The 25,988-nt window shown below is 38.1% G+C and overlaps 1 protein-coding gene and 1 long non-coding RNA gene across 2 annotated transcripts; one reads left to right on the plus strand and one right to left on the minus strand.

Annotated features, from left to right (window-relative positions):
* The first annotated feature begins 6,969 nt into the window (after window positions 1–6,969).
* On the plus strand, window positions 6,970–19,920 carry LOC136248106 (tyrosinase-like). The gene is made up of 6 exons (XM_066039920.1): window positions 6,970–7,194; window positions 7,316–7,629; window positions 7,998–8,063; window positions 17,181–17,187; window positions 18,911–19,459; window positions 19,513–19,920. The coding sequence occupies exons 1-6, from the start codon at window positions 6,970–6,972 to the stop codon at window positions 19,918–19,920; spliced, it is 1,569 nt and encodes a 522-aa protein (XP_065895992.1).
* Window positions 8,972–13,473, minus strand: LOC136247341 (uncharacterized). Its single transcript, XR_010697406.1, has 3 exons — window positions 13,306–13,473; window positions 13,181–13,254; window positions 8,972–9,344 (listed from the first exon to the last, which is right to left on the minus strand). It is a non-coding gene; the product is annotated as an uncharacterized lncRNA (long non-coding RNA).
* Window positions 19,921–25,988: the final 6,068 nt, after the last annotated feature.

A 25,988-nucleotide genomic window follows, 5' to 3' on the forward strand; every position in this document is an offset into this window, starting at 1 on the left:
AAAATAATTACTGTTAATCTGTAATGTAATCATGTGTTTCTTCTTTTTATCATGTAAACAATGATTTATTCACTTGCCAGTTTCAACAAAATTAATAACGAGATCACGTGATCTGGCCTGCCTTATCAATTCCATCACACTTTCTATCTACTACGTGTTGGGTAGCACGGCTAATACGAGAGATGATAAGTACAATGCAGCACTGGGCATATACTCATTCCCACCCTATGCGTATAAAACGCATCACGTGATCTATGCGTTTACACATTCCACCAGCTTGCAATTTGCCATTACTCCTCAGTAAGGCATAGTTTGATTGCTAATTAGTACCTGGCTTGTTTTCTTAAAAATAAAAAAAGTTTTTTGCGGTAGAATCAGCTAGCTACCCTTTGTATGCCATCATCCCCAAACAGCTATCATTTGTTGGATTGAGCTTTCATTTCCACACCAGAAATGTATAAAATTGCGCATACGTCGTTATTAATGATAGTTCAGCCGGCCCACTGATGTAGTGTTCCATTGTGGTGTTCCATTAGGCATGTGTTTACATCCAAGAAGTATGCAGCTGGCCGCTACAAGAAGACTTGGAGATGTCCTGCTGTTGCTCTAAATGAGTCTACCTAAGTTAAGAAAACGCGAGGTGGATGCGGTATGTTTGTTCGTACCGTGTGACAGTATTGCAGGGCGATTTATGTGCAACAGCCCTATCCTACATGTACTTTAGTAAGATAGTTAGTTGGCGGTACGTGGAAGGATACAATCCTACCACCCAGGGTACCAAAACCTCACTGGTGGTGTGTATTACTCCACCAGAGATGCGCATCCGTACTAGCATGGCTGTCTTTTTGTGTGCTCAATTGGGCTCTGTACTTACAAATGATTAGTGCTGCTTAATGCCATGTCGCTTAATAGTTGGCTATGCATGCATGCAGGTGTCAAGGTATTAGACTGCACTCATGCATCAAGCTCTACCAACCATACAATCTCGCTTCACACAATCACAAAAATCAACTGCGTGACTCATGACACAGACTTAAATGACTAACCAGTGTTTAGCAAACAGACTTTCACCAGGTCACCCCCCAAATCCCTGATTCACCCCCAAAAGAACAATCCTAGAATAAACACTGCTATACAGAACACTGTTACTGTTCTGTACTGTAGACACTGGGCTGAATAACATGACATATTATGTTCATTGTGTAGCGTAAGCAGCCAATTAACGGAACGTTTATTCCCGCCGCACGTCCCTTCTCGTACGAACATCCATGGAGCACAATTTTTGGCAGAGGTATTCCACTTGACTTCGTCTTCCTGTGTATCACATTTGGTGTCAAAAGGTGCTTCCCCTGACCAGTAACAGCTGAAAACATGAAAAGTCGAAGTAACCGTTTATCGGAACCAAGGCTCAATCACCGGAACTCAGTAGGTTTGCATGTATCAATTATCGGACATTGGTCCAATGATTGGTCATGGCCTCGCGCTGGAACCTCAACAAAAATCCAGCATATTTATGAAGGTCTGACCGATATCCATGCAAAATTTCAGCACGTCAGATCGTGTAATGTTTGATCCAAGCTTGGTTTGAGCTATAATTTTTATTTGTAAAAATGCACACATAAATTGCTTGATAATTAGACACACAATGGTCATTTAAGGGCCCTACAGTATTCAACAGTGCAACAACTAGCTCCCAACCAATTGTAAATCCTTCTCTTGGTTCTGTTCTTGATCTAGTGGATTCTAGCTAGAAGCTTAGTAGGGAAACCATGGTGGCATGGATACTTGAATTCCAGTTGTGGCGATTAGGTTCCCATACGCTTCTCAACAGTTGGCTATATGGTAGTACACTGTTTTGGACTACATCTTCACCAATATTTAGCTTCATTACAGCCGCCATGTTGTCTTAGTCTATGCCAGTTTAACTCCCAAGTTCGACACTAGCCGTACCGTGTTTTTCTGTGGAAGTTTCAGTGACTGCTGGTCTTGATCATGGCTTCGCTTGTTTCCTTTATTGTTTGGCGACTAACACTGAAGTAGAAATTAACAATATAGACTGTCATGGATATTCAAAGTGACGAAGAGAATACACCATTGATGATGCAGGCTGAACTCGCTTCTAAAAACAGCCCCAAATCTACAGTACAGTGACAACACGAATTGTTAACCTTTATCCAATCCTTTATCAGTAGAATTACAACCTTTAACAAACAACACACTCTTTGTGTACCATACCACTTCTTGTAGCTAACTACATATGTACGAATATACTCATGATTGAGTTTGTACATTAACAAAATATATATATAGAGTCAACTATCAATTATCGGGCACTATGGTTTTCGAACAGCTGCCACTCACTTCATGGAAATCCAACAGCTTAGGTTATTAAAGTAGCCTACACTAAGCAGCAATTATCCTCCAATAATCAGGTATGTTGGATTAATAGCGTGAGAACTGCAACTGACAGTATGTAAGGTCCGATAAATTCCAGGTTCGAACAAAACCATCCATTTACGAACATTGCGTTTTACTACCAGAAAATAATGCCCAATTTTTTTCAAATTTATGTATAATATACCTGTGTTCATTAGCTACCAATGACCAGAAAATGGTTTCGATACCTATAGCATAGAGGGAGTAAGAGCCTTATGATATTTGGCGGTATTTTCGAACGCCATTAATTTTTTATTTAGCCAAGCCCACCAGTAGATTTTATGCTTCTGCAAAAATTGCACCAGGGTTAAAGTACAGAAACTGGTAAATGAACACCTTGCATGTATAGAACTGTACTGTGAAGTTGATATCAAGGATATTTTCGTTGTTGCACTGTATTTTCAGCTCCTACATGAAGGAGGTGCAAAAAAGTGAAAAAATTAAGTAAGGAGAACCAATCTCCTGACCATCCCTATATGTTAGTCTAGGTGGCCCACCACAAATACAACCATAAAATTTAAAGGGCGTTGCTTTATCTACCTTATATGAGTACATAAAGTAGCAAAATTCGACAAAGCGTGCATCTTTTTGCACCCATATAAGGTAGAAAAAGGAAAGACCCTCATTTTTTATGATGATATTTGTAGTGGGCCACCTAGACTAACATATAGGAATGGTCAGGAGGTTGCTTCTCCTTACTTTATTTTTTCCCTTTTGTGCATCTCCTTCATGTAGGAGCTGAAAATGCAGTGCAACAACGAAATTATCCTTGATATCAACTTCACAGTACAGTTCTACACATGCAAGATGTTTAATTACCGGTTTCTGTACTTTAGCACTGGTGCAATTTTTGCAGAAGCATAAAATCTACTGGTGGGCATAACTAAATAAAAAATTAATGGCGTTTGAAAATACCGCCAAATATCATTAGGCTCTTACTCCCTCTATGCTAGAGGTATCGAAACCATTTCTGGTCATTGGTAGCTAATGAACACAGGTACATTATACATAAATTTGAAAAAAATTGGGAATTGTTTTCTGGTAGTAAAACGCAATGTTCGTAAATGGATGGTTATGTTCGAACCTGGAATTTATCGGACCTTGCATACTATTAGCTGCAGTTCTCACACTGTTAATCTTACATGCCTGATTATTGGAGGATAATTGCTGCTTAGTGTAGGCTACTTTGTGGTATAATAACCTAAGCTGTTGGATTTCTATAAAGTGAGTGGCAGCTGTTCGAAAACCATAGTGCCCGTTAATTGATAGTTGACTCTATATATATTGTACCACGGAATTTTACCGTTTTTATTAGTATAACATCCGTCTGATAATTGAAGCATTCATTTCCGGTAATTGAACCCATCCGATAAATGGTTGCTTACGCTATACTGTATATAGCTACATCATTATTATAATTAAACAATTTGCCACTTACTGATAGCCAACCATGCATGATGAAACCATTCTTTACTGGTTTCATATATTCACGGTGATTATCTTACTATGCTAGAGACATTTGATCATGGATATAGCAGATACTGACAGTCATATGCAGTTCTCATGGCTACCATTCAAATTCAAAAATACAAATGATTGATTAAGACATTTGGATGCTTTAGTAACTAACCCTGCTGCAATTGATAACTTATGCACCTATCAATGCATTGCCCCACTACCCCCTCCCCCTCGGGCATATATGGGGCCATAGTGGGGATTTGACACAGCCGAATGTCAAATGCCCCATAGTAGGGCAAACCTATCGTGTCAAATTCACACTGTTGGCCCCAATTGCAACACGGGATTTACTCGGGATTTGACATAGCGAAGGAAGTTACAGTAGTTACAACAAAAAATATTTGGGTGTTTACTGAATGATCGTCAAATGCCCCATAGTGGGGCAGCAGTTTCGTGTCAATTCCACCTGTAAAGCCCCACTTTAGGCACCGGCCTATTATGCCCGAAATTTTATCTATTATGCTTTTGAGCATTGCTCAAAAATTAAGCCTATTATGCTCAAAATTATGCTTTCAAAATCAAGATTATGCTCTAGAAGTAACTGTTTTATTAGAGTATATCAGCCTTTCCTGACTGCTCTATTAGAGTATCTCGATCTTATTTCTGCAAAGTGTGAATAACCAACAAAGAAACGGTTTAATAAGTTATATTACGTGTTTTCGATTATAAAATGCACTAATAATACCATTGGCAGTGAATATTTGCTTTCTTTCAGGCGCGCGTATTGCGCATTTAATTAATTTTTCAAACATCGTCCCTATTATGCTGGCATTATGCTTGATGCTTTTGGTCACCTATTATGCTTTAAATTATGCCGGCATAATCGGCCGGTGCCTACCCCACTTACATCCGAGGGAGGGAGGGGCGGTGGGGCAATACATTGATAGGTGCATTATATGCGACACGTTTTATGTATTTGTAATTGCAACAGTATTAAAATGAATATAGATCACAGCAGGCGCGTAACAACCACAGGTGCTCCGAGTGCTGGTGCACCCCCTGTAATTTTGGATTTAAAAATACAAGTTGTGATCACGTGATTGTTCGTTAAGGGCGAGTCGTCGACCGAAAACAATCAACTTTTTTGCTAAGCCACATCACGCTAAGTCCCCACAACATCGGTATAATGTAGTGAATAGTGTGATAGTTATTGGTTCAAGAACACCCAACAAAAACTGGATGCGGTGGCAACTCAGGAAGACAAAACCACTTGCTCGTCGATTTCCGTCGGGGATTTCCGTTAACGCTGTACATAGGAGGGAAGAAAGCAAGACTCCGAGGAATGTTAGTGCTTATAACTCAGATTTGGAAGAGGGTTCTATTTGTTAATATCGAGTGGAAGATAGCCCTAGCTTGGTTATCAACATTACTAGGATTACTGCTTGTAGTACTGCACTAGCTACATGGTGTTTTCTATACTGATTACAACCAGCCACTAGAAGTGGCTTAGTCAATGTTGATCCATTAGTAAGAAAAGAAAGACAGGTGAGAAAAAACAGTGTTGTAGGACCATGCAACCATGCAGTGTGGTACAAAAGATATCCTTGGATAATTGTTTGCATGAACCATTTGGTATAAAGTGTATTGCAGAGTTTATTACTTGGGTAAGCAACATGAACTTTTATCATCACCTGTCCGGAAAAATTCATCATTAATTTTGTAGCTGAAGGGTTGGGGATGTGTGCTTCTAGGTTTAAAAACTAGCTGTTAATGCACATTCATCAAGAAAGAATTGTGAAGCTAGAACTAGCCAAAAAGTGACTCTAGAAACTACTTTGGTAAAATAAGACAGTGACAAGGGATAGAAGGGACTTATTTTGTGTAAATCAAGTATTTCTCAGTGAATGTAGTATGTAAATGCATAATGTTAGGTGTGTTAAGTGAACTGTACATTTTTGTGTGAATCTAGTGTAGCTATAATATGCAGTTTGATTCATACATGTACATTAATCATAATATCACTAGCTTGAAACTCAATTTGTGTCAATTTGAGACTGTATGATTGCCATATTGTTGTCAGCTTCTGGGGGGCACCAGACCCCCTGCCACTGGCCACCTCAGCACCCACTGCCTGAAATGACTTGTCTGGATCCCAGCAAAAAAAAAGCACTGTGCATTGCATTCTACAATTGACAAATTTAACAATAATGACAAAGTTAACCGTTGCCATTAGCACACTGAATTTTATATCACTTGTACAGTAGGTGTCGATGTCTAAAGTAACATCTCTGAATTTCAGAAGGATAGCATAATAATATTATGCTATCCTTCTGAAATTCAGAGATCAAATTTTATGTGTGAAAAAGGTACCTTTTTGCAAATCCGGTCACAATAATATTATTATGTAGGTCACGAGATATGACATTTTGAAGTTTGCAGTTTCCCATACATGGGGCAACAATTGCTCCTTCTCAGCAATCCCATACATATGTATGGGAATTCTAAAAGGTAATGAAATGGTACGTTAGTACCATTTAAGTTGGGATCGCCCAGAAAATCTCTTGCACCACCACCCAAAGTTGTCAAGTATTGATAAACAGACACTTAATTATATATGTACGATAATTTGTTTAAGTTAAAGCTGCTTGTAATAAGAAGCATGTGTACATTTAAAGTAATAAATAATTATGTCAACAAGTGCTTAAATGTTATCTTTTAGATTAACGCTATCTTAGAATTAGAAGTGTGGTTTACACTTAAGAGTAATTTTACTAGAGTTAAGTAGAGAAATTCTTATTATTAGAAAACAGTTTTTGCTGTGTAGGTCAGGTCGACGAGGGTCGGGTCTAGAATAGTGCTGTAGTTAGCTTTACAGTATGAATACAGTATGAGGGTATACAGTAGAGCCTGTCTTAGTAGCACAAGTTAGCCAATCATGACTGTAAAGTTCCAAGGGTGATAGCCATCAACCTCAACATGGTTTATTTATACGTATGCATGGACTGTAGATAGCTAGCTATTTATCTTGTTTTTGTATACTGTAGCTATACGATGCAAAGTGGTCAAGTTTTTTTCATGGCCATTGCATTGTTATGTCTGTGGGGACAGAAGGTTTATGGTCAAATACCAACAGCATGCAGTGATGTTACAAGTCTAGAATACTTGGAGTGTTGTCCAGCTACAAGTGATGGTGTGTGTGGACAGGATGCCGGTAGAGGACAGTGTACTGATTTGAATTTGCCTGGTTATGACAGAAATAGTGCGGATGTCCATTGTAATTGGCCTCACTACTTCACTAGGGTTAGTACTAATACTCAAAGCCATCATCCCACCTGTTAGCCAAGTAACCACCAGTTAACAATAACATAACGCAGGACTTAAGTAGCTATATAATTGTGCGTTCTCTTCTTTTGAATCCCAGATCTGTCAGTGCAATGGAAATTTCTCAGGATATGACTGTAGTCGGTGTAAGTTTGGTCACTATAGACCTGATTGCTCTCAGTCACAAGTTCTTCCCCGTCCACCTGTTGCTACCTACACTGAAAGTGACTGGACTGCATTCATTGATACTATTGTTCAGTCACGTTCATTTGACTCAGGGTACATGGTTGTATTAGAAGAGGCAATTCCAGGAACTGCAAATCTCACTATGACTAACGTATCACTTTATAATTTGTTTGTGTGGTTACATCACTATGCTGCAAAAGACTCTCTTACTCTAGGTAATCCTAAATAAGTCTGTTGCATTTGCATTTAGTGTGTATATGTATGTGTCTGTCTGTCTATCTGTCTGTCCGTGATGCTTTAAAAGCTGCTATACTATTGTGCGACTAGGCCTGTGGGCACATAACTTTTGCATGTAAAATTCATGGGACAAAAACTTGCTACCCTTAAGCTATGATCATATAATTTCAGTTACACAATACAGATATTTTAATCTAGTACTGAGATATGAGCTACTCTGTGATATCATAGAGCATATAGTTTGTGCCCACATGCTCCATTTTTACAGGCCCAGTCACATGTTACACAATTAGTTAATACTAATACATATACTGTACATATATAGTATATCAACATTTCATGTTAGATTTATCAATTCGCTTGGACTACGCCCATGCCGGACCTGCATTCACAACTTGGCACAAATATGCTCACTTGTGGTTGGAGTGGGAAATCAAGACACACGGTAGTGTGTCGCGTGGCCCAAGAAGCCGGCGCGCAACCCCGTGAGTATATTGACAGGAAGAAAGAAAACGCAATTTTCGCACCTCCGTAGCTCTGTGCTGCCTTGATGAAACAAGACAAATTTTGCTGTGTACATTCCCTCCACCTTCAGCACTCCACATTCCAAATTTGAGTGAAATCGCTTCAGGCATTCCTGAGATATGCGACTTCAAAAATTGGCTTAGTTTCTTCGTTTTTTTTCTTCTTATTTTTCTTCCTCTTTTCGCACACTTACAAAAACTGCTATAAAACGCGAACGCGTTATCCGATTGCATTGAAATTTGGCACACAAAAGGGGGGTATAAAGGCGCATCTCTGTACTAACTTTGGCTGGAATACCATAAACAGGCAAAGAGTTATGAGCGATTATGCACGAAAAATAACACCAATATGTTGTCACGCCTACAGGGTAAACCGCGTATGGGAAGAAGCTGAAAATCGGTGGGTGAATAGGTTAACTATTGAACCTCAAACCTTTTGTGGTTTGAAAGAAATCGAGCTAAAAACCAGGAAGATACAGCGAAAACATCAACAGTGTGTAACAATTACGCAATCGAGATTAGCTAATTTTTTATTATTATTATTATTATTATTACTAGGACCGGGTCACACATAACCAAGTAAATTTGTTAGCGTATTAAACAACCTGTGGCTGCTTTGTCTAACTGTGATGCATAATAAGTACAGTAGGACCTCCATTATCCAAACACCTGTGTGCCAGTTTAAACATATACAGAGTTCCGTTCAACTACTCTAATGGAACATACACTTACTCTAATAGAACGTTCACCTAATGAAGAAATATTCTAATAGAGCAGTCACTAATAAAGAATGAATAATCACGGTTTGGATAGTCAAGGTCCTATTGCATCAGCTGCTTGTGTCACAATTGATGGTGGCCTCTCTACCTTGTCCTCATAGCCCTGATTATGCCACAATAATGTAGATGTAGTGTCAGTTTGCAACACCATAAGAGCAACTTTTAGCTTGCAAGTAGGGAAGATTTTTTTCAAGACCAAAAAACATAAAGAAAACCACCCACTTAACGACCTAACATTAATCAACATTTATTTAAGTGGAATTCTGATGCTATACACTAAAAATGTGGTATGATAACAACATAAAAGCACGTAACAGTTGACAGTATACAAAAGTAATTTTTCAAGTGTATATCTTTATCCATTAATAGTAACTTGAGACAGGTATTCCATTTATTTATCTTACTACAAAACAAGAATACATGAAACTGCTTATTCCCACGTTTGATATCCAACAAATACAGTTACATGTATAGTATAGGGAACCTCTCAGGGACATATTATTCTGAATAAAAAAAAGTCTGACTGACTGATGGAATTACTCAGCTACTGTACAAGAATGAGTAACACAACTTAAACAACACTACATCATTTTTGCCAATGAATTTTATTCTGGCTAGGAATGGATAGAAGTAGGGCTATTCAAGGGCTGTTTCAAGCTACCATTTTGCATAAACAAAGTAACTGTGTTATTCCACATGATCATTAATCACAGGGTAATACAGTGTTATCCGACCCCCTTGGGACCAAGACATGGTCAGATAATCAAACCCCATACATTTATATACTGAGCTCAAATACTCTAATAGAACATACATCATAAACAAAAGAGAGCTCAATTCTGCTGTTCGGATAACCAAGTGTTCAGATAATCAAGGGAGCTAGCACTGTACGTCGTTTCACCACAGGAAGAAAACTGATATACCATTTTACCCTGTAACAGATGTAACAGTAAACTAACGGGTGGGACACTACGTATATAGTGTAGTTTACCCCAAGATTTACTTCAGAGTAAACTAACGTTTATTTGTTGGTCTAAGTTTTACATCAGAGTAAATAACAGTTACTAGTAATTGGTTTACTCTGAATTAATCACAAGCGGAGCTTATAATAAGAATTCCCTGTTCCCTGTACCATTAGAAAAAGACTATTGATACCACACAATCATCACCACCCACTACACCACATGCACATATGCACGCAGACACACACAGAGTAGAAGAATAGATATTCTGTTAAATGTTTTTTTTCAAATTCTGTAGCAACTTGTTGGAAACATGTTGGGTCAATCTGAAGGCTTGTTTTGGCTTAGTTTTACCTAGCCAATACTGCCACATCATCGTTTGGGAAAAGTGAGGATGGTTTTTGGATGGGCCACACCCATGCCTTTGTGGTTCCTACTATACAGTACGATAACAGTACTATCATACTATACAATAAGTGAACTGACAATCATTTCTCCAGTGTACACACCTTCTCATTGCTGCTAATTCCAATGCACCTAAAATTCTGAAGAACTGATAGACTTTAGGGCCTAGCTATATAAATACTAAAACTTGGTAATACACGGAAGGCACACCTTAGTGTGCTTCCTAGTAGGCCATGTACCCCACCCCTATCCCTAAGACAATTTTGGAAAATTAGACCATTGGGGTTGAATCTGAGGGTGATTTCAGCAGTTTACTGTATACAGTACTTATTTTACTGTTGTATAAGAGTGACTGTTCTATTAGGGAAACTTTACAGAAAAGCAGGAAACATACTATTCAGAATTTTTTTAACAATAGACCCAACATGAGGCTGACTATTAGCAAGTAGCAACTACTTCTGTCTCCCTGCTGTATTAGAGTGACTGTTCTGTTGAATGTAAAAGAAACCGCACATGCTGCAATTCAGTAATCATCGAATATTTAGTTGTTAAAACAAATACTACATTTGACCGGTTATAGCTGAGGCTACTACAACTTTCAGCAAAGAAAACCCTGTGGTTACTTTGGGCTTTTGTGGCAGCAGCTCATGGTGTCTTTATGGATTCACAAGTGACTGGCCTTGTTCAATCATCCTTCAATGGTATTACTCATTTAAACTTTTCTCAAAAACGTCATTTCCTGGCTTAAACAACTCTTTTGCCTGGTTTCTGCTCCAAACATGTCTTAACAACACTTGTACCAACATATTCAGATACAAGATGTGACTCTTATCCGAGGGCAACTCTTAGGACAATAATTCTAGGCTGTAGAGTGGCCACTATCTGGGGGCAGCTATTGTAAGAGCCGCGGCTATTAACCAGTCAAATATGATGAAGGTACAGTGGACCCTTGGTTATCTGAAACCCGATGTGTCTCAGACATTGGTAAAAGTGTTCAGATAAATTAATTGTTTGTAAAACTGAAGTCTATACATTTATATCCAGAGCTATGTTGAAAAACTCTAATATACATACATTTGTACTCAAAACACTCTAATAAAGTAGTCGTTACCAATTTTGGATAAACGAGGGTACGGATGAATGAGGGTTGGATAATTGAGGGTCTAGCGTACTTAACTATTATACAAGAATAAATAACACAGCTCAAATAACCAGTAGTGGGTTGGACAGTTTACATTTGGAACAAGTTATGTAACATGTGGCGTGGTCCAAACTCTGATCAGAGAATAGAGGAAGTTACTTGAGACATTAGCACCCATCTAGCAATGTGGATACTACTTAGTGATAGTTCAAATGGTGTGGTCAAATTGTTCAATCAACAGTTGTTTCTTTGTTTCTAGTCTAGTGGCAGGACATATTTATCATGTGTAATTCAATACAGAGCATTAAATACACCTCGTGCTTTCAAGTTTCTTCCTATAGTCAGGTATAAACTATATAAAGACACATTCAGATGTATATATGGGTTAAGCAGGCCAATAGCTAGTTAGGGTTCTCAAGGTTATATTAGTCATTTTGCATACAGTAGTGTTACATAATGCATACACTATTCTTTGAAATGTTGTATTGAGGTCCATATGAAGATGGGCATGTGTATGTGTGTTTCATGGCTGAATATGACTTGCCCACCCAGTGTCCAGACATGGCAAAGTCTGGCTATGCCATTGCACAACGGTGTTGAAATGAAAAACAAATGTCAATTTTTTTTAGAATCAGATGTCAACAAATTCTTTAGAGTGGATTGTATTCTCATAGAACATTCATCAATTTAGAGTCTAACTTATGAGTACCTGAAAAAGAAACACCAACAGTTTGACCTAGAAATTTAGCACGGTTAACGTTACAGATGTTAATAGCGTTTCTATCTAGTCTGCCCCTCTGCATAGAGAGAGGGTCTGGTCACTTTAGAGGTGTCATTAAACAGTGATGTCACAATAATGTCAGCAGGGGCATATGGAGGGGAGTTTCCAGGGGTTTCAGGAAACCCCTTTGGATTTTACACTGTACTTGAAACATTAAGAAATTGAAACTTCAGGGTTCCAGAATCTGGAATCTGTCGTGGAACAGGACACATTTTAAACTTTTATCTTAGTTAAATAATGGTTTTTCACATGATAGCAACACTTATAGCATTGTTCTTAATTATGATTTTGGTGAAAAGATCGAGATACTCTAATAAAGCAGTCAGACAATATAAACTATTCTAATATAACAGTCACTTAGCTGTAGTGGAAACCCCTTTTTCAAAATTCCTGTGTACACCCCTGATGTCAGCAAGGATGGCACATCCAACAACCACATAAAGTGAGTAGTTCTCGAAAACATCAGCAAACAACTACTACCCAAAGAAAACCAAAGATTCTTTCTGTATGGATTAACATAACTAAGATTTCTTTCCATATGGATTAGGCAGCATTACCAGTTTTAAGTGTTACACACAAATTTTGAATGTCAGAGTAACCAGACCCTTACTCTATAGAAAGGCAGACTAGTTTCTACAGTCAATAAAACTGTGTGCAGTACACAATGTGATGACTAATAAAATGAAGGGGTAAATATGTTGAAATTCATTACAGACTTTTTCTGTCTTCAACGTTAGAGATACAGTCAAAAGTGCGAATCAACTTTACTGGAAATAAAAAAAAGGTTATATCATTGGAAAATCACTTTTCACATTATGTACTGAAGCAAGGAACAAACAAATAAGCTGCTCTATCAAGATATCTTTTTACTTTTAATATATTGCTTTACTTAAATATCCAATATGCTTGACATTCCTCTTATATGTTCTCTTGGACCCTTTCCTACTCACCTTACAACACTTTTTCAGCTGTAAACCTTCTTGCGTCGTTTCTCCCTGCTCCTTCAGTCGCCGTCCTACAGTAACTGGACGAGTAAAATTACACTTGGATTTAACTGGCCGAGTTCCTTACGCACGTCTAAATCTCGATGTGTGGTATTCTGTTCATCCATTAACTAACAATTCATTTAACTCGAAGTGCCTTCTCACTGAGCTTCTCAAATGCAAGTAGTATCTAATGCCAGGTTAAACGCGCAGCGCATATCAATTAGTCGGTTGCTACAAGCTACAACCCGTTTTTCAAACCGGTTGTACGAGTTCGTTGCTAGGGACTCTTACCGCAAAGTCATTTTGTTTATTTATTGGACAGCGTTATTTGGAATAGTAAACTTCGTAATTACGGCAAGTAGAGATGAATCCATTTTTAGTTTTTCCCTTCGTGTATTACTTATTTCATTACCGGTGAGTGCGTATTTTTATGTGCAGTGGTTTAGCCGTACATTATTTAATTATTTATGACGTATTTTGACGAAAAAAATTATTATTCTTATTACTTGGTTATGTAATTATTATGCTTGCCACGCCTACCAGATAAACCACTTGGGGTAATGCTTTGAAAATCGCTGTACAGATGGAGTTATCATCTTAGAAAGGCTCTTCAATGGTGTAGAAGAATCAGACTTAAAGCCACGGAGTTATAACACGAAATCCAACTTGGTGTAGCAAGTGCGAGACCGAGATACTCTAATAGAGCAGTCATCCTAATAGAGCAGTCACCCTGAACAGAATTCAAGAGATCAGTTAGAAATAAGTAACCTGTATAGAGATCAGCTACAAACAAATCACCCTGTAGAGAGTTCAGCTACAAACAATTCACCCTGTTCAGACATCAGTTAGAAGAAGTTTTCTTGTAGAGAGTTCAGTTACAAACAAATCACCCTGTTGAAAGATCAGCTAGAAGATGTCACCTTATAGATAGTTCAGTTACAAAGAAACCACCATGTAGAGAATTCAGCTACAAACTAGTGACCCTGTAGATACATCAGCTAGAAGAAGTTACCTTGTAGAGAGTTCAGCTACAAAGAAACCATTGTGTAAAGAACTCAGCTGCAAACAAATCACCTGTAGAGAGTTAAGCTACAAACAAATCACCCTGTAGAGAGATCAGCTAGAAGAAGTTACCTTGTAGATAGTTCAGCTACAAACAAATCAACCTGTAGAGAGATCAGCTAGAAGAAGTTACCTTGTAGATAGTTCAGCTACAAACAATTCACCCTGTACAGAGCTCAGTTAAAAGAGGTTTCCTTGTAGAGAGTTCAGCTACAGACAAATCACCCTGTAGAGAGATCAGTTAGAAGAAGTTACCTTGTAGATCGTTCAGCTACAAACAATTCACCCTGTAAAGAGATCAGCTAGAAGAAGTTACCTTGTAGAGAGTTCAGCTACAAAGAAACCATCATGTAGAGAATTCAGCCGCAAACAAATCATGTATAGAGAGTTCAGCTACAAACAAATCTCCCTGTAGAGAGATCAGCTAGAAGAAGTTTCCTTGTAGAGAGTTCTGCTACAAACAAATCACCCTGTAGAAAGATCAGCTAGAAGAAATCATCTTGTAGAGAGTTCAGCTTCAAAGAAACAATCATGTGAAAGTTCAGGTAAAAACAAATTGTCCTGTAGAGAGATCAGCTAGCAGAAGTTGCCTTGTAGAGAGTTCAGCTACAAAGAAACCATCATGTAGATAGTTCAGGTACAAACAAATCACCCTGTAGAAAGATCAGCTATAGAAGAAATCACCTTGTAGAGAGTTCAGCTACAAAGAAACTATCATGTAGAGAGTTCAACTACAAACAAATCACCCTGTAGAGAGATCAGCTATAGAAGAAATCACCTTGTAGAGAGTTCAGCTACAAAGAAACCATCATGTAGAGAGTTCAGCTACAAACAAATCGGCCTGTAGAGAGATCAGCTAGAAGAAATTACCTTGTAGAGAGTTCAGCTACAAAGAAACAATCATGTGAGAGTTCAGGTACAAACAAATTGTCTTGTAGAGAGATCAGCTAGAAGAAGTTACCTTGTAGAGAGTTCAGCTACAAAGAAACCATCATGTAGATAGTTCAGGTACAAACAAATCACCCTGTAGAAAGATCAGCTATAGAAGAAATTTTCTGTTACACCTTTCCAGCTACTGTATAAGTCATTAAGTCTAAGTCCTTGAAACTACGTTAGGTAATCCTAAGGCTGCAGCACATGTTGTTGTAGACCTTCAGTGCTGGTCACTGTAAAGTGTTAATAATAATAAATCACATTGTAGAGAGTTCAGCTACAAAGAAACTATCATGTAGAGAGTTCAACTACAAACAAATCATCCTGTAGAGAGATCAGCTATAGAAGAAATCACCTTGTAGAGAGTTCAGCTACAAAGAAACCATCATGTAGAGAGTTCAGCTACAAACAAATCGGCCTGTAGAGAGATCAGCTAGAAGAAATTACCTTGTAGAGAGTTCAGCTACAAAGAAACCATCATGTAGAGAGTTCAGCTGCAAACAAATCACCTGTAGAGAGTTAAGCTACAAACAAATCTCCCTGTAGAGAGATCAGCTAGAAGAAGTCACCTTGCAGGGAGTTCAGTTACAAAGAAATAAACCATGTAGAGAGTTCAGCTGCAAACAAATCACCTGTAGAGAGTTCAGCTAGAAACAAGTCACCCTGTAGAGAGATCAGCTAGAAACAAGTCACCTTGTAGAGAGTTCAGCTAGAAGAAGTCACATTGTAGAGCTACAAAGAAACTACCATGTAGAGTTCAGCTGCAAACAAATCACCCTGTAGAGAACTCAGCTACAAACAAATCGCCCTGTAGAAAGATTAGCTAGAAGAAGTTACCTTATAGGGAGTTCAGCTATGAACAGATCACCCTGTAGAGAGTTCAGCTACAAACAAATCACCCTGTAGAGAGTTCAGCTACAAACAAATCACCCTGTAGAGAGTTCGGTTACAAAGAAACCACCATGTAGAGAGTTCAGCTGCAAAAAAAATCAATCACTCTGTTGAGAGTTCAGCTAGAAGAAGTCACCTTGTAGAGAGTTAAGCTGCAAATAAACCACCCTGTAGAGAATTCAGCTACAAACAAATCACCCTGTAGAAAGATCAGCTAGAAGAAGTTACCTTGTAGAGAGTTCAGCTACAAAGAAACCACCATGTAGAGAGTTCAGCTGCAAACAAATCACCTGTAGAGAGTTCAGCTAGAAACAAGTCACCCTGTAGAGAGATCAGCTAAAAACAAGTCACCCTGTAGAGAGTTCAGCTAGAAGAAGTCACATTGTAGAGAGTTCAGCTACAAAGAAACTACCACGTAGAGAGTTCAGCTGCAAACAAATCATCCTGTAGAGAGTTCAGCTAGAAGAAGTCACCTTTTAGAGAGTTCAGCTACAAAGCAACCACCATGTAAAGAGTTCAGCTGCAAAAAACTCAATCACCTTGTAGAAAGATCGGCTAGAAGAAGTTACCTTGTAGAGAGTTCAGCTACAAAGAAACCACCATGTAGAGAGTTCAGCTGCAAACAAATCACCTATAGAGAGTTCAGCTAGAAACAAGTCACCCTGTAGAGAGTTCAGCTAGAAGAAGTCACATTGTAGAGAGTTCAGCTACAATGAAACTCCCATGTAGAGAGTTCAGCTGCAAACAAATCACCCTGTAGAGAACTCAGCTACAAACAAATATGCAGTGTAAAAAGATCAGCTAGAAGAAGTTACCATGTAGAGAGTTCAGCTACAAAGAAACCACCATGTAGAGAGTTCAGCTACAAACAAATCACCTGTAGAGAGTTCAGGTCACCCTGTAGAGAGATCAGCTAGAAACAAGTCACCTTGTGGAGAGTTCAGCTAGAAGAAGTCACGTTGTAGAGAGTTCAGCTACAAAGAAACCACCATTTAGAGAGTTCAGCTGCAAACAAATCACCCAGTAGAAAGTTCAGCTATGAACTGATCACCCTGTTGAGAGTTCAGTTAGAAACAAGGAATCCTGTAGAGAGATCACCTAGAAGTATCGCCTTGTAGAGAGTTCAGCTACAAACAAATCACCTGTAGAGAGTTCAGCTACAAACAAATCACCCTGTGGAGAGATCAGCTAGAAGAAGTCACTTTGTAGAGAGTTCAGCTATAAAGAAACCACCATGTAGAGAATTCAGCTGCAAACAAACACCCTGTAGAGATTTCAGCTACAAACAAATCGCCCTGTAGAAAGATCAGATAGAAGAAGTTACCTTGTAGGGATTTCAGCTACAAACAAATCACCCTGTAGAGAGTTCAGCTACAAAGAAACCATTCTGTAAAGAGCTCAGCTGCAAACAAATCACTTGTACAGAATTCAGCTACAAACAAATCACCCTGTAGAGAGATCAGCTAGAAGAAATTACCTTGTAGATAGTTCAGCTACAATCAAATCACTCTGTAGAAAGATCAGTTAGAAGAAGTTACCTTGGAGAAAGTTCAGCTACAAAGAAACCATTTTGTAAAGAGCTCAGCTGCAAACAAATCACCTGTACAGAATTCAACTACGAACAAATCACCCTGTAGAGAGATCAGCTATAAGAAGTTACCTTGTAGATAGTTCAGCTACAAACAAATCTCCCTGTAGAGAGATCAGCTAGAAGAAATTACCTTGTAGAGAGTTCAGCTACAAAGAAACCACCATGTAGAGAGTTCAGCTGCAAAGAAATCACCCTGTAGAAAATTCTGCCAGAAACAAATTGCCCTGTAGAAAGATCAGTTAGAAGAAGTTACCTTTTAGAGAGTTCAGCTACAAAGAAACCATTCTGTAAAGAGCTCAGCTGCAAACAAATCACCTATACAGAATTCAGCTACAAATACATCACCCTGTAGAGAGATCAGCTAGAAGAAGTTACCTTGTAGATCATTCAGCTACAAACAATTCACCCTGTAGAGAGAGCAATTAGAAGAAGTCACCTTGTAGAGTGTTCAGTTACAAAGAAACCACCATGGAGATTTCTGTAATCAATATATGTGACCGGATTTGCGAAAAGGGGTCTTCCACACACATCCAATTCCGTAAACGTTGGAGACCATAACTCAGTGTTCAAGTAACATATTAACCTGAAAATTTCACCATGTATTCAGCTATAGTGGTGCTCACCACTGTCCAGAATTCAAGGAAATAGCTCTTTCCAATCTGAAGTTATCAATTGTCAAAGTTGGCAAATTGGATGTGTGTGGAAGACCCCTTTTCGCAAATCCGGTCACATATGTATTATACAGTATATATAATTTGTACATTTGCTGGTAAAATATTTAAAGTACATCTACTTCATCTTTTCTTCTTCCTGTAGTAAAGAAAAAAACATAGGTTAAAAAAGTCCCAAAGCTGGCCATAGGCCGGCTTTGGGGTATACAAATACAAAAAGAAATGAAATCTAATCCAAAACAGCCAAGCTGTAAAAAAAGTGTACGGCCCTCAGAAAGGCTATGGTGAAAAAAGATGTGAAATCCAAGGTGGCGGCCAAGAAATGGCTGTGATGGTAGGTTAATGGTAAAAAATTTAATAATGACAATTTAGGTAAATTTTGTGAAGCGGCACAAAAATTCACCTGAATTGTTGTTATTAAAATTTTTACCATTAACCTACCATCACAGCCATTTCTTGGCCGCCACCTTGGATTTCACATCTTTTTTCACCATAGCCTTTCTGAGGGCCGCACACTTTTTTTACAGCTTGGCTGTTTTGGATTAGATACAATACATGTTGAAGAGCATGGGACGCTTGGACTATCACACTTTCAGATTACCTTACTGGGACTGGCGAATTGAAATTCAAAGATCTACTGGAATACTCTCAGATGATCTCTTTACAGAAAAAAAGCTTGGGGCTACAAGGAATGTCAGTGGTTTTCCTCATGTATTTGGAGATATCGTTGGTGATGGATGGAACACAATATGCTGGCTAACATTCTTTAACATTTGTGATCCAAATGTTAGCACTGGTCCCCTTCAGCGTTGTCCATTCACAGGAACTGATCCATGTAACAGCAACAATCCTGACTGGCCCACAAGTCAGCATGTGAATCGTGCTATGGCTTTTAATAAATATGATGCACCACTTTATAATGTTCTATCCCAGAAGAACTGTCGAAGTTTTGTTGATGCTGATATTGGCTATAACATAACTAAGTGTAGTAAAGACAGATTGTGTCTGTGTCTACCTTCTTTTGACCCAGATTGTGCCATCACATCTTCAAATGGCTCTCAGATAATAGCAATTAAACAGCAAATGCATGGTGCGGTAAGTATGATTGTTGGTACTGCTTGTTGCACACTTTCATTTTTCTTGTTTAGGTTCATACTATTACTGGGGCAGGTGATCTCACTGCAAATCTTCCACATAATCAGAGAGGACAAATGGATGATGTGACATCATCAACAAATGATCCTCTTTTCATTCTTCACCATACCATGGTAGATTGTATGCTGGATGAGTGGCTGGAGCTACACCCTGATGCAGAGTATCCTAATGATATACCAATAACTGTTCCCAGCACGGGACATCAGCCTGACGACTTTCTGGTTCCTTTTTTCCCACTCACTACCAACACTGACGTGTTCACACGGTCTCATAATTTTGGATACTTTTGTGACCTACCAAACATTAATAGCCATGTGACTAATAGTGAAAGACCATTGTACGCAACTAAAACACTGTTGGTAATAGGATCATTAATATATTCTATGGCAGCATTAATTTAATTGCACAAAGTATACATACTGCACACTGTATTGTATTTTAGTATATACATAATTTGTTGATATCCATAATCTCTAAAAACGCTTGAGTCTCTTAGTAATGGAACCAAGTGCTCTAATTACTACTGGAACCATCATTGTTTTCTTTCTCAACAATCTATCTAACTCAATCCTTAAATCTTGACACTTGGAACTGGGCACAAAATTACATAAAAAGTAGTTCACAAATACCTTGGTATGCAAAGCAGAGATAAAACATTATTCACAGCGAGACAAAAAGCATCACAATTAATGACAGTGATAGGATTATTAAATGGAGTATTACCGAAATAGAAACAGTTGAAGGTGATCTGTAGTGGAGCAATCGAAATACTGTGACAGTGTACTATAGCAGCCCACTGCCATTATTAATATTACCATTAACTTGACAATGCGTATATAACATACCTTGCCATGTCTGTCCAAAAGACCAAGTTTTATATCAGAAATACTTAAAGGATCGCTCTCTCTCGTCAATCTTCTTTATGTACCCATGGCCATTTTCATAAACAATTTACCGCAGTTTTCATTATTGTACTTATTATGCTTTCAATGTTGCAGGCACCTGTTATTCCCATAATTAAAATTTAATACAGAACCCTGCCATGCCACTTTTAAAGGTTCAATCCTAGTAACTACGTATGTGGAATTTTGAAGCATATGAAGCTTTTCTTTCATGCAGTTGACACAAACAGAAACCGCAGAGTGTAAAGTAGACAGTTGAACAGTATCTGTATCAGTATCTGTATCAGAACAGTATCAGTATCAATTAGGTTAGGTGATCCTAAGGCTGCAGCACATGTCGCTGTCAGACCGTCAGTGCTTGTCACTGTATAGCACTAATACAATAATACAAGACAATCTGTAATAGTGAAGATAACTACTCTGTTGTCACTTTGGCACTTTGATTACATTCCCAAAATTGCTCATACACTGTATATAAATCATTCATCATAACAAGAGTTCATAGTATTAGAAGAGGGAGAGTATCAAATGCTCAATATACCCTGTACAAATACACTGCTACAAGTTCATCCTTTGATGAAATCAATGCCTCTCCTAGTATGGAAAGACATTGATTGGTGCTTAATACAACTCTACTGGTATGAGAGAACTGTTGATAGCTGTTGAATATGGTGAAGCCTCTATTCTACATAACAGGGTGAGGTGTTGATATTGTACTAGTGGCAGTGAGTATGATAAATGCATCTCAGTTAGATACTCTCTCTTACTACTATATTATGAACTCTTGATCATAGATTTATGTTTTTATTATTTCAACACCTGAACATTCACTCCCTGCACCTTATCAAATTTGGCAGAATGTAGAAAGCAGAGGGTAACCCATTGAAAGTAGAAAGTAATTGTATGTGGTTACAAAGACGGTCACTTTTTATTACATATTAGCTATAATAATAGTTCATGATGAAACTCACTGCACAGAGTCTACCAGCTAGCTCTACAAGTATGCATCAGTATGGTCAGAAGCCTATATTAAGCATAGGCTTTTGGTAATGTTGTGATACATATAAAGTGCACCTACAAATGTAACACTATGTAATACTAGTATGGGCTCTGCAATTTGATAAGTAAACAATTAAAATTGATGAATGAAAGCATGAAAGCTCAATCATACCAGGATTTATGACTTCCTGCACTATAATAAAAATGTCACAATATTAAGATATGCTATGAATTCTTCACCTTCTAATGCACAAGATGGTATGTGTTATTAGAGGGTCACATTATCATCATTACCCTAGCAATGGACAATTCCTTCCCTTAAAACACTACAGGCTGTATCAGTCAGCTAGTTGTGTTGATAATGACCTTATGTACTGATACAGTAATTGTGTTAAAAAGTGGTACAGACTTGCTGTATTTCATTTCTGCATATGGCAATGGCGGATCCAGGATGGGGCATTTGGGGCAAATGTCCCCCCCTCACCTTGTGGAGGAGCTAGCCATAGCTACTTCTGATTAAAATGCTAAACTTTGTCAGGCCAAGATAAGTTTTGCTATAAAACTCATGAAAATATGCACATTTCAGTAGCATTTATTGCAATTTCACCTGAAATCAAAGCAAACCAGTCAAACCAGTGGTGAAATTGTTACCCAGCACCTCTAAATAATTATCGTGTTGATGTTGTTTAAGGCATTCAAAGCCTTTTGAATTGCTTTTAAGACTTCACAACCATCTGCAAAGACCAATATGACAAAATTCAACAGTGAGACACTATAAAAAGGTGATTATTTGCTGCTTCAAAAATGCAGCAACTAAAATGATAATCTGGCTCTACCTAACCACCTACAACTTAGCCTGTTTGTGCCCCTCCCCTTGTCAGCTCCTGGATCCGCCCCTGTATGGATTTCATTACAATTTGCTATTCCATTTAGTGCCTTACTTACACTTGATGGAGGATTGCAGTGTGAGATATAGCTACTGTGATTTAAGCACAGAGAAAAAAGATTCAATGATATTAACGTAGCAAAACGATGAAATAACTAGCAAAGAAAATCATTTTATAGAACATTTCATCGTCTCATAGCTAGTACATACCTACTTAACACTGTGTGAAAGTTTATGTTATCAGAGAAGTGCTGTAAAAGATCAGAGAATACTACAGACCATTCTGAGACAAAATTAAACTGCAAACAGTTTGAATAATATCTGCAGACCTGTAACTAAATGTTGACTCGAATCATTTATTATTCTTGTTGTGAATGATAAGTAGCTATTTTGGTACACTATTGTAGATGAGTTTTAGGTTAAAATCTATAATTTGTACTCTGGCCAGTCAGCCCAGCCAAGCTATACAGTTGTGAGGCCAAAGCAAGAATTCAAATAATTCACTAGTTCTTTTATCATGATCTCTACTTAAATTGTGAAAATTCTAAATTCCTGTTGCATTTGTGTATGAACTGGAGTTATTGATTGATTATCTTGTTGATATTCATATCCCTACTTCAGTCTATACCCACAACTGAACTTATGGATTAATGTCCACTAGTATATCTTTATGTGCATAGTGCTGGACACCATAACTTTCTGAAAGGCAAAATGCAATATAATTTGACCAGCCACTACACAGGACCAGTCACAAATAGTTTGTTAGAGGAGTAGTCTCCATGCTAGATCACTTAATTGTGTGGCCTTGATCCAATCGTGAAATTACAAGTATCTAATCAGAATAAGTACTTTAAATAATTTAGTGGCATCTAAATAATATGCTGATCAAGGAAAGTGTTAATACAGTAAATTAACACATTTACATGGCTTCATTGTATGAAGAAGAGGATGCACAGCTTGATTGAAGATAAATGGAAAGACTAGGGGCAAAGGACACACACTAGTAGGAACCCCAAAAGGTACATGTCACTGGTAAGTCTGTTATTGTCAGTGGTGTAAAGTAGTGGTCATGTGTTGCTTTGTTTAGCCTCCAGCCTTACGACTATGGTCAGGCAGGTAGGCAGCCAGACAACCAAACATTTGAGTTTTATAAATTCTATATCCAGAGGTTTATCACAATAGTTCTGTACACAAGCATCAACTAGACCAAGCATTATATTGTCTGCTTTGACATAAATTTCACAATCTATATCACATACTAGCTGTATTGTGAAATCCAATTAGTATTGGTGAGTTCACTATTACTACTCACTACCAATGAACACAATACTATCATTTAAACAAGCCTCATTACACAGTAATAAGCAAAATTATTTGCTGGGTGTCTAGCACAGGGTTGTTTTCTTCGAATAAAACAGATGAAGGACTGCAATTTTTTTAAAATTTCAAACTGCCCTACCACCCAGGGCAAGAAAAGCAAACTCTTTTCCATAGTGTTTTGATATGGTTGGATGCATAGTCTGTCTATGCTGTTAATCTGGAAAAGATCTGAGACTTCTCACCATCTGCATGGGTGATTAGTGTCAAAATTTTCTGCAACATTAAAGTATTATTATTGCATTTTCTAGCCATTTGTGGTGCTTCTCCAGTCACAACAGTAATCAATTATTGGCTAAAACTATGGCAAAAAATTTCCCTGGAAATTTGGTACCAGCAGTCGTTAATTATTTGTTGGTCCACAGCTTCCAAGCATCATTATAAGCTCTGCACTAGGGCTGTGCAATAATGGCAATAACGTGATTATCATGATATCTATGTGATTATCATGATACAGATAATCAATTTTCTATATCGATAACTTAAGAAAATAGTAAATCTCTGTAGATTATTGTATATTAAAAGCAGGCAGATGGTATTTGTCACAACCAGCTGTGGTAATCCTGAAAATGGTGATTTTTGCAAGAAATACTAGCCTTAAACATTCATTATTAGGCACAACTGTTCTTGTAAACGTATTCTATTTATTATCGAGATAATATCATTTATCGTGATGAAATGGATTGTGTTATCAAAACTTATCGAGATATAGGTTTTTCCATTGTCACACAGCCCTACTCTGCACCATGGGAGGCAGCTGAACCGTCAAAATTTGACTTCACCTCTCAAGCAGCTTCAAATGTTACTGGATCACCCTATATCACCATGTTGCAATATATCCCCAAAAAAGCACAAAATCTTTTATTTTTGATTTGGAATTGCTGGTACATTACATCATCCAACTGCTACTACTACCAAACATTCTGGACCATCATTTATCATCATTCTAAACAACAATAGGTGACCAGTGTGGTATCAGAAGTACCGGGGAGAAGTACTGGAAAAGACTTTGGCACCATTGAGAGAATCCTGTGAAATTATGTACAAAATTTTTGACACTTCTTCACCCAGGTGGTGAGAAGTCTCAGATCCTTTCCAGACTAACAGCGTAGATAGACTATGCATCCAACCTTATCACATCACTGTGAAGAAGAGTTGTCTTCAGCTTGAATTTAAAAATTCATGCTACACTTTCTGATTTTCAAAAGAAAGCAACCCTGTGCCTGGAATCCAGTTAATAATTTGCTTATTACTGTACGTACTTTTTAACTACAATAATTCTAGATAATATCTAGCTAAGTAGCAAGTTTCATCCATTCCTTTGTGTGGAGCCCAAAGCTGAAAATAAATTTTGCATCTTGTAAGATTGATATTTCTGTGAAGACAACAACCGTGTCTCCAGTTCATTCATGGTAGATCTAGCAGTGGGATACTACCACGAACATCCCACCTGCAATGGTAGGGGGATCGCCGGATTTTGCAAAAGTTGATCTTCGGATTGCGGACCCTACCATACGTCACTTGTTTTTGTTTAGTGCCATGCGGCTACCTGTAAAGTGTTAATAATAAATACTTTAGGATTAAGGAAGAAAATCCATCCCTCCTGGAGGAAGACTGAGTGTGGCCCCGACTAGACATTGGGTGACCTGCAGTTCGAATCCTGGGGTTGGAGGGATTTTTCCTCACTTTGGCCCCTTTTCTGTTACACCTTTCCAGCTACTGTATAAGTCATTAAGTCTAAGTCCTTGAAACTAGGTTAGGTAATCCTAAGGCTGCAGCACATGTTGTTGTAGACCTTCAGTGCTGGTCACTGTAAAGTGTTAATAATAGAATAATAATAAATACCAATGACGCTCAATAGACTGATAGAGAAGTCTGGAGAACTGCCTATTTCTTTATAATTGCTGGATATTAAAAAAGCATATATGGCAAAAATATCTATATATCTATATATCAATCCATAGGCGGTGGAGACGGGAGGGCCAGGGGAGCCAAGCCCCCCCCCCCCCCCCCCACTTTTTTGGGACACTGTTTGCAAGAAAAGATCGAGATACTCTAATAGAACAGTCAGGATCTAGATACTCCAATAGAGCAGTCACAGTATTCAGAGCAGTGTAGCAATTACTTAGCTACGCATGTGTAGTTATCAATAAGGAGATATAATTGGTGGAGAGCAGCTATTGTCAGCAGGTTAATTGTGACATTTTTTTTTTTTGGTCTTCAACTTACAGCTGGCCTGGCCCCCTCACTCTTTGGCCTGCTCCACCGCCCCTGTATCAATCTGCATGAGGCCACGAACTCTAGC

This window comes from Dysidea avara, chromosome 2 (genome assembly GCF_963678975.1).
Source record: "Dysidea avara chromosome 2, odDysAvar1.4, whole genome shotgun sequence".
Lineage (NCBI taxonomy): Eukaryota > Metazoa > Porifera > Demospongiae > Dictyoceratida > Dysideidae > Dysidea > Dysidea avara.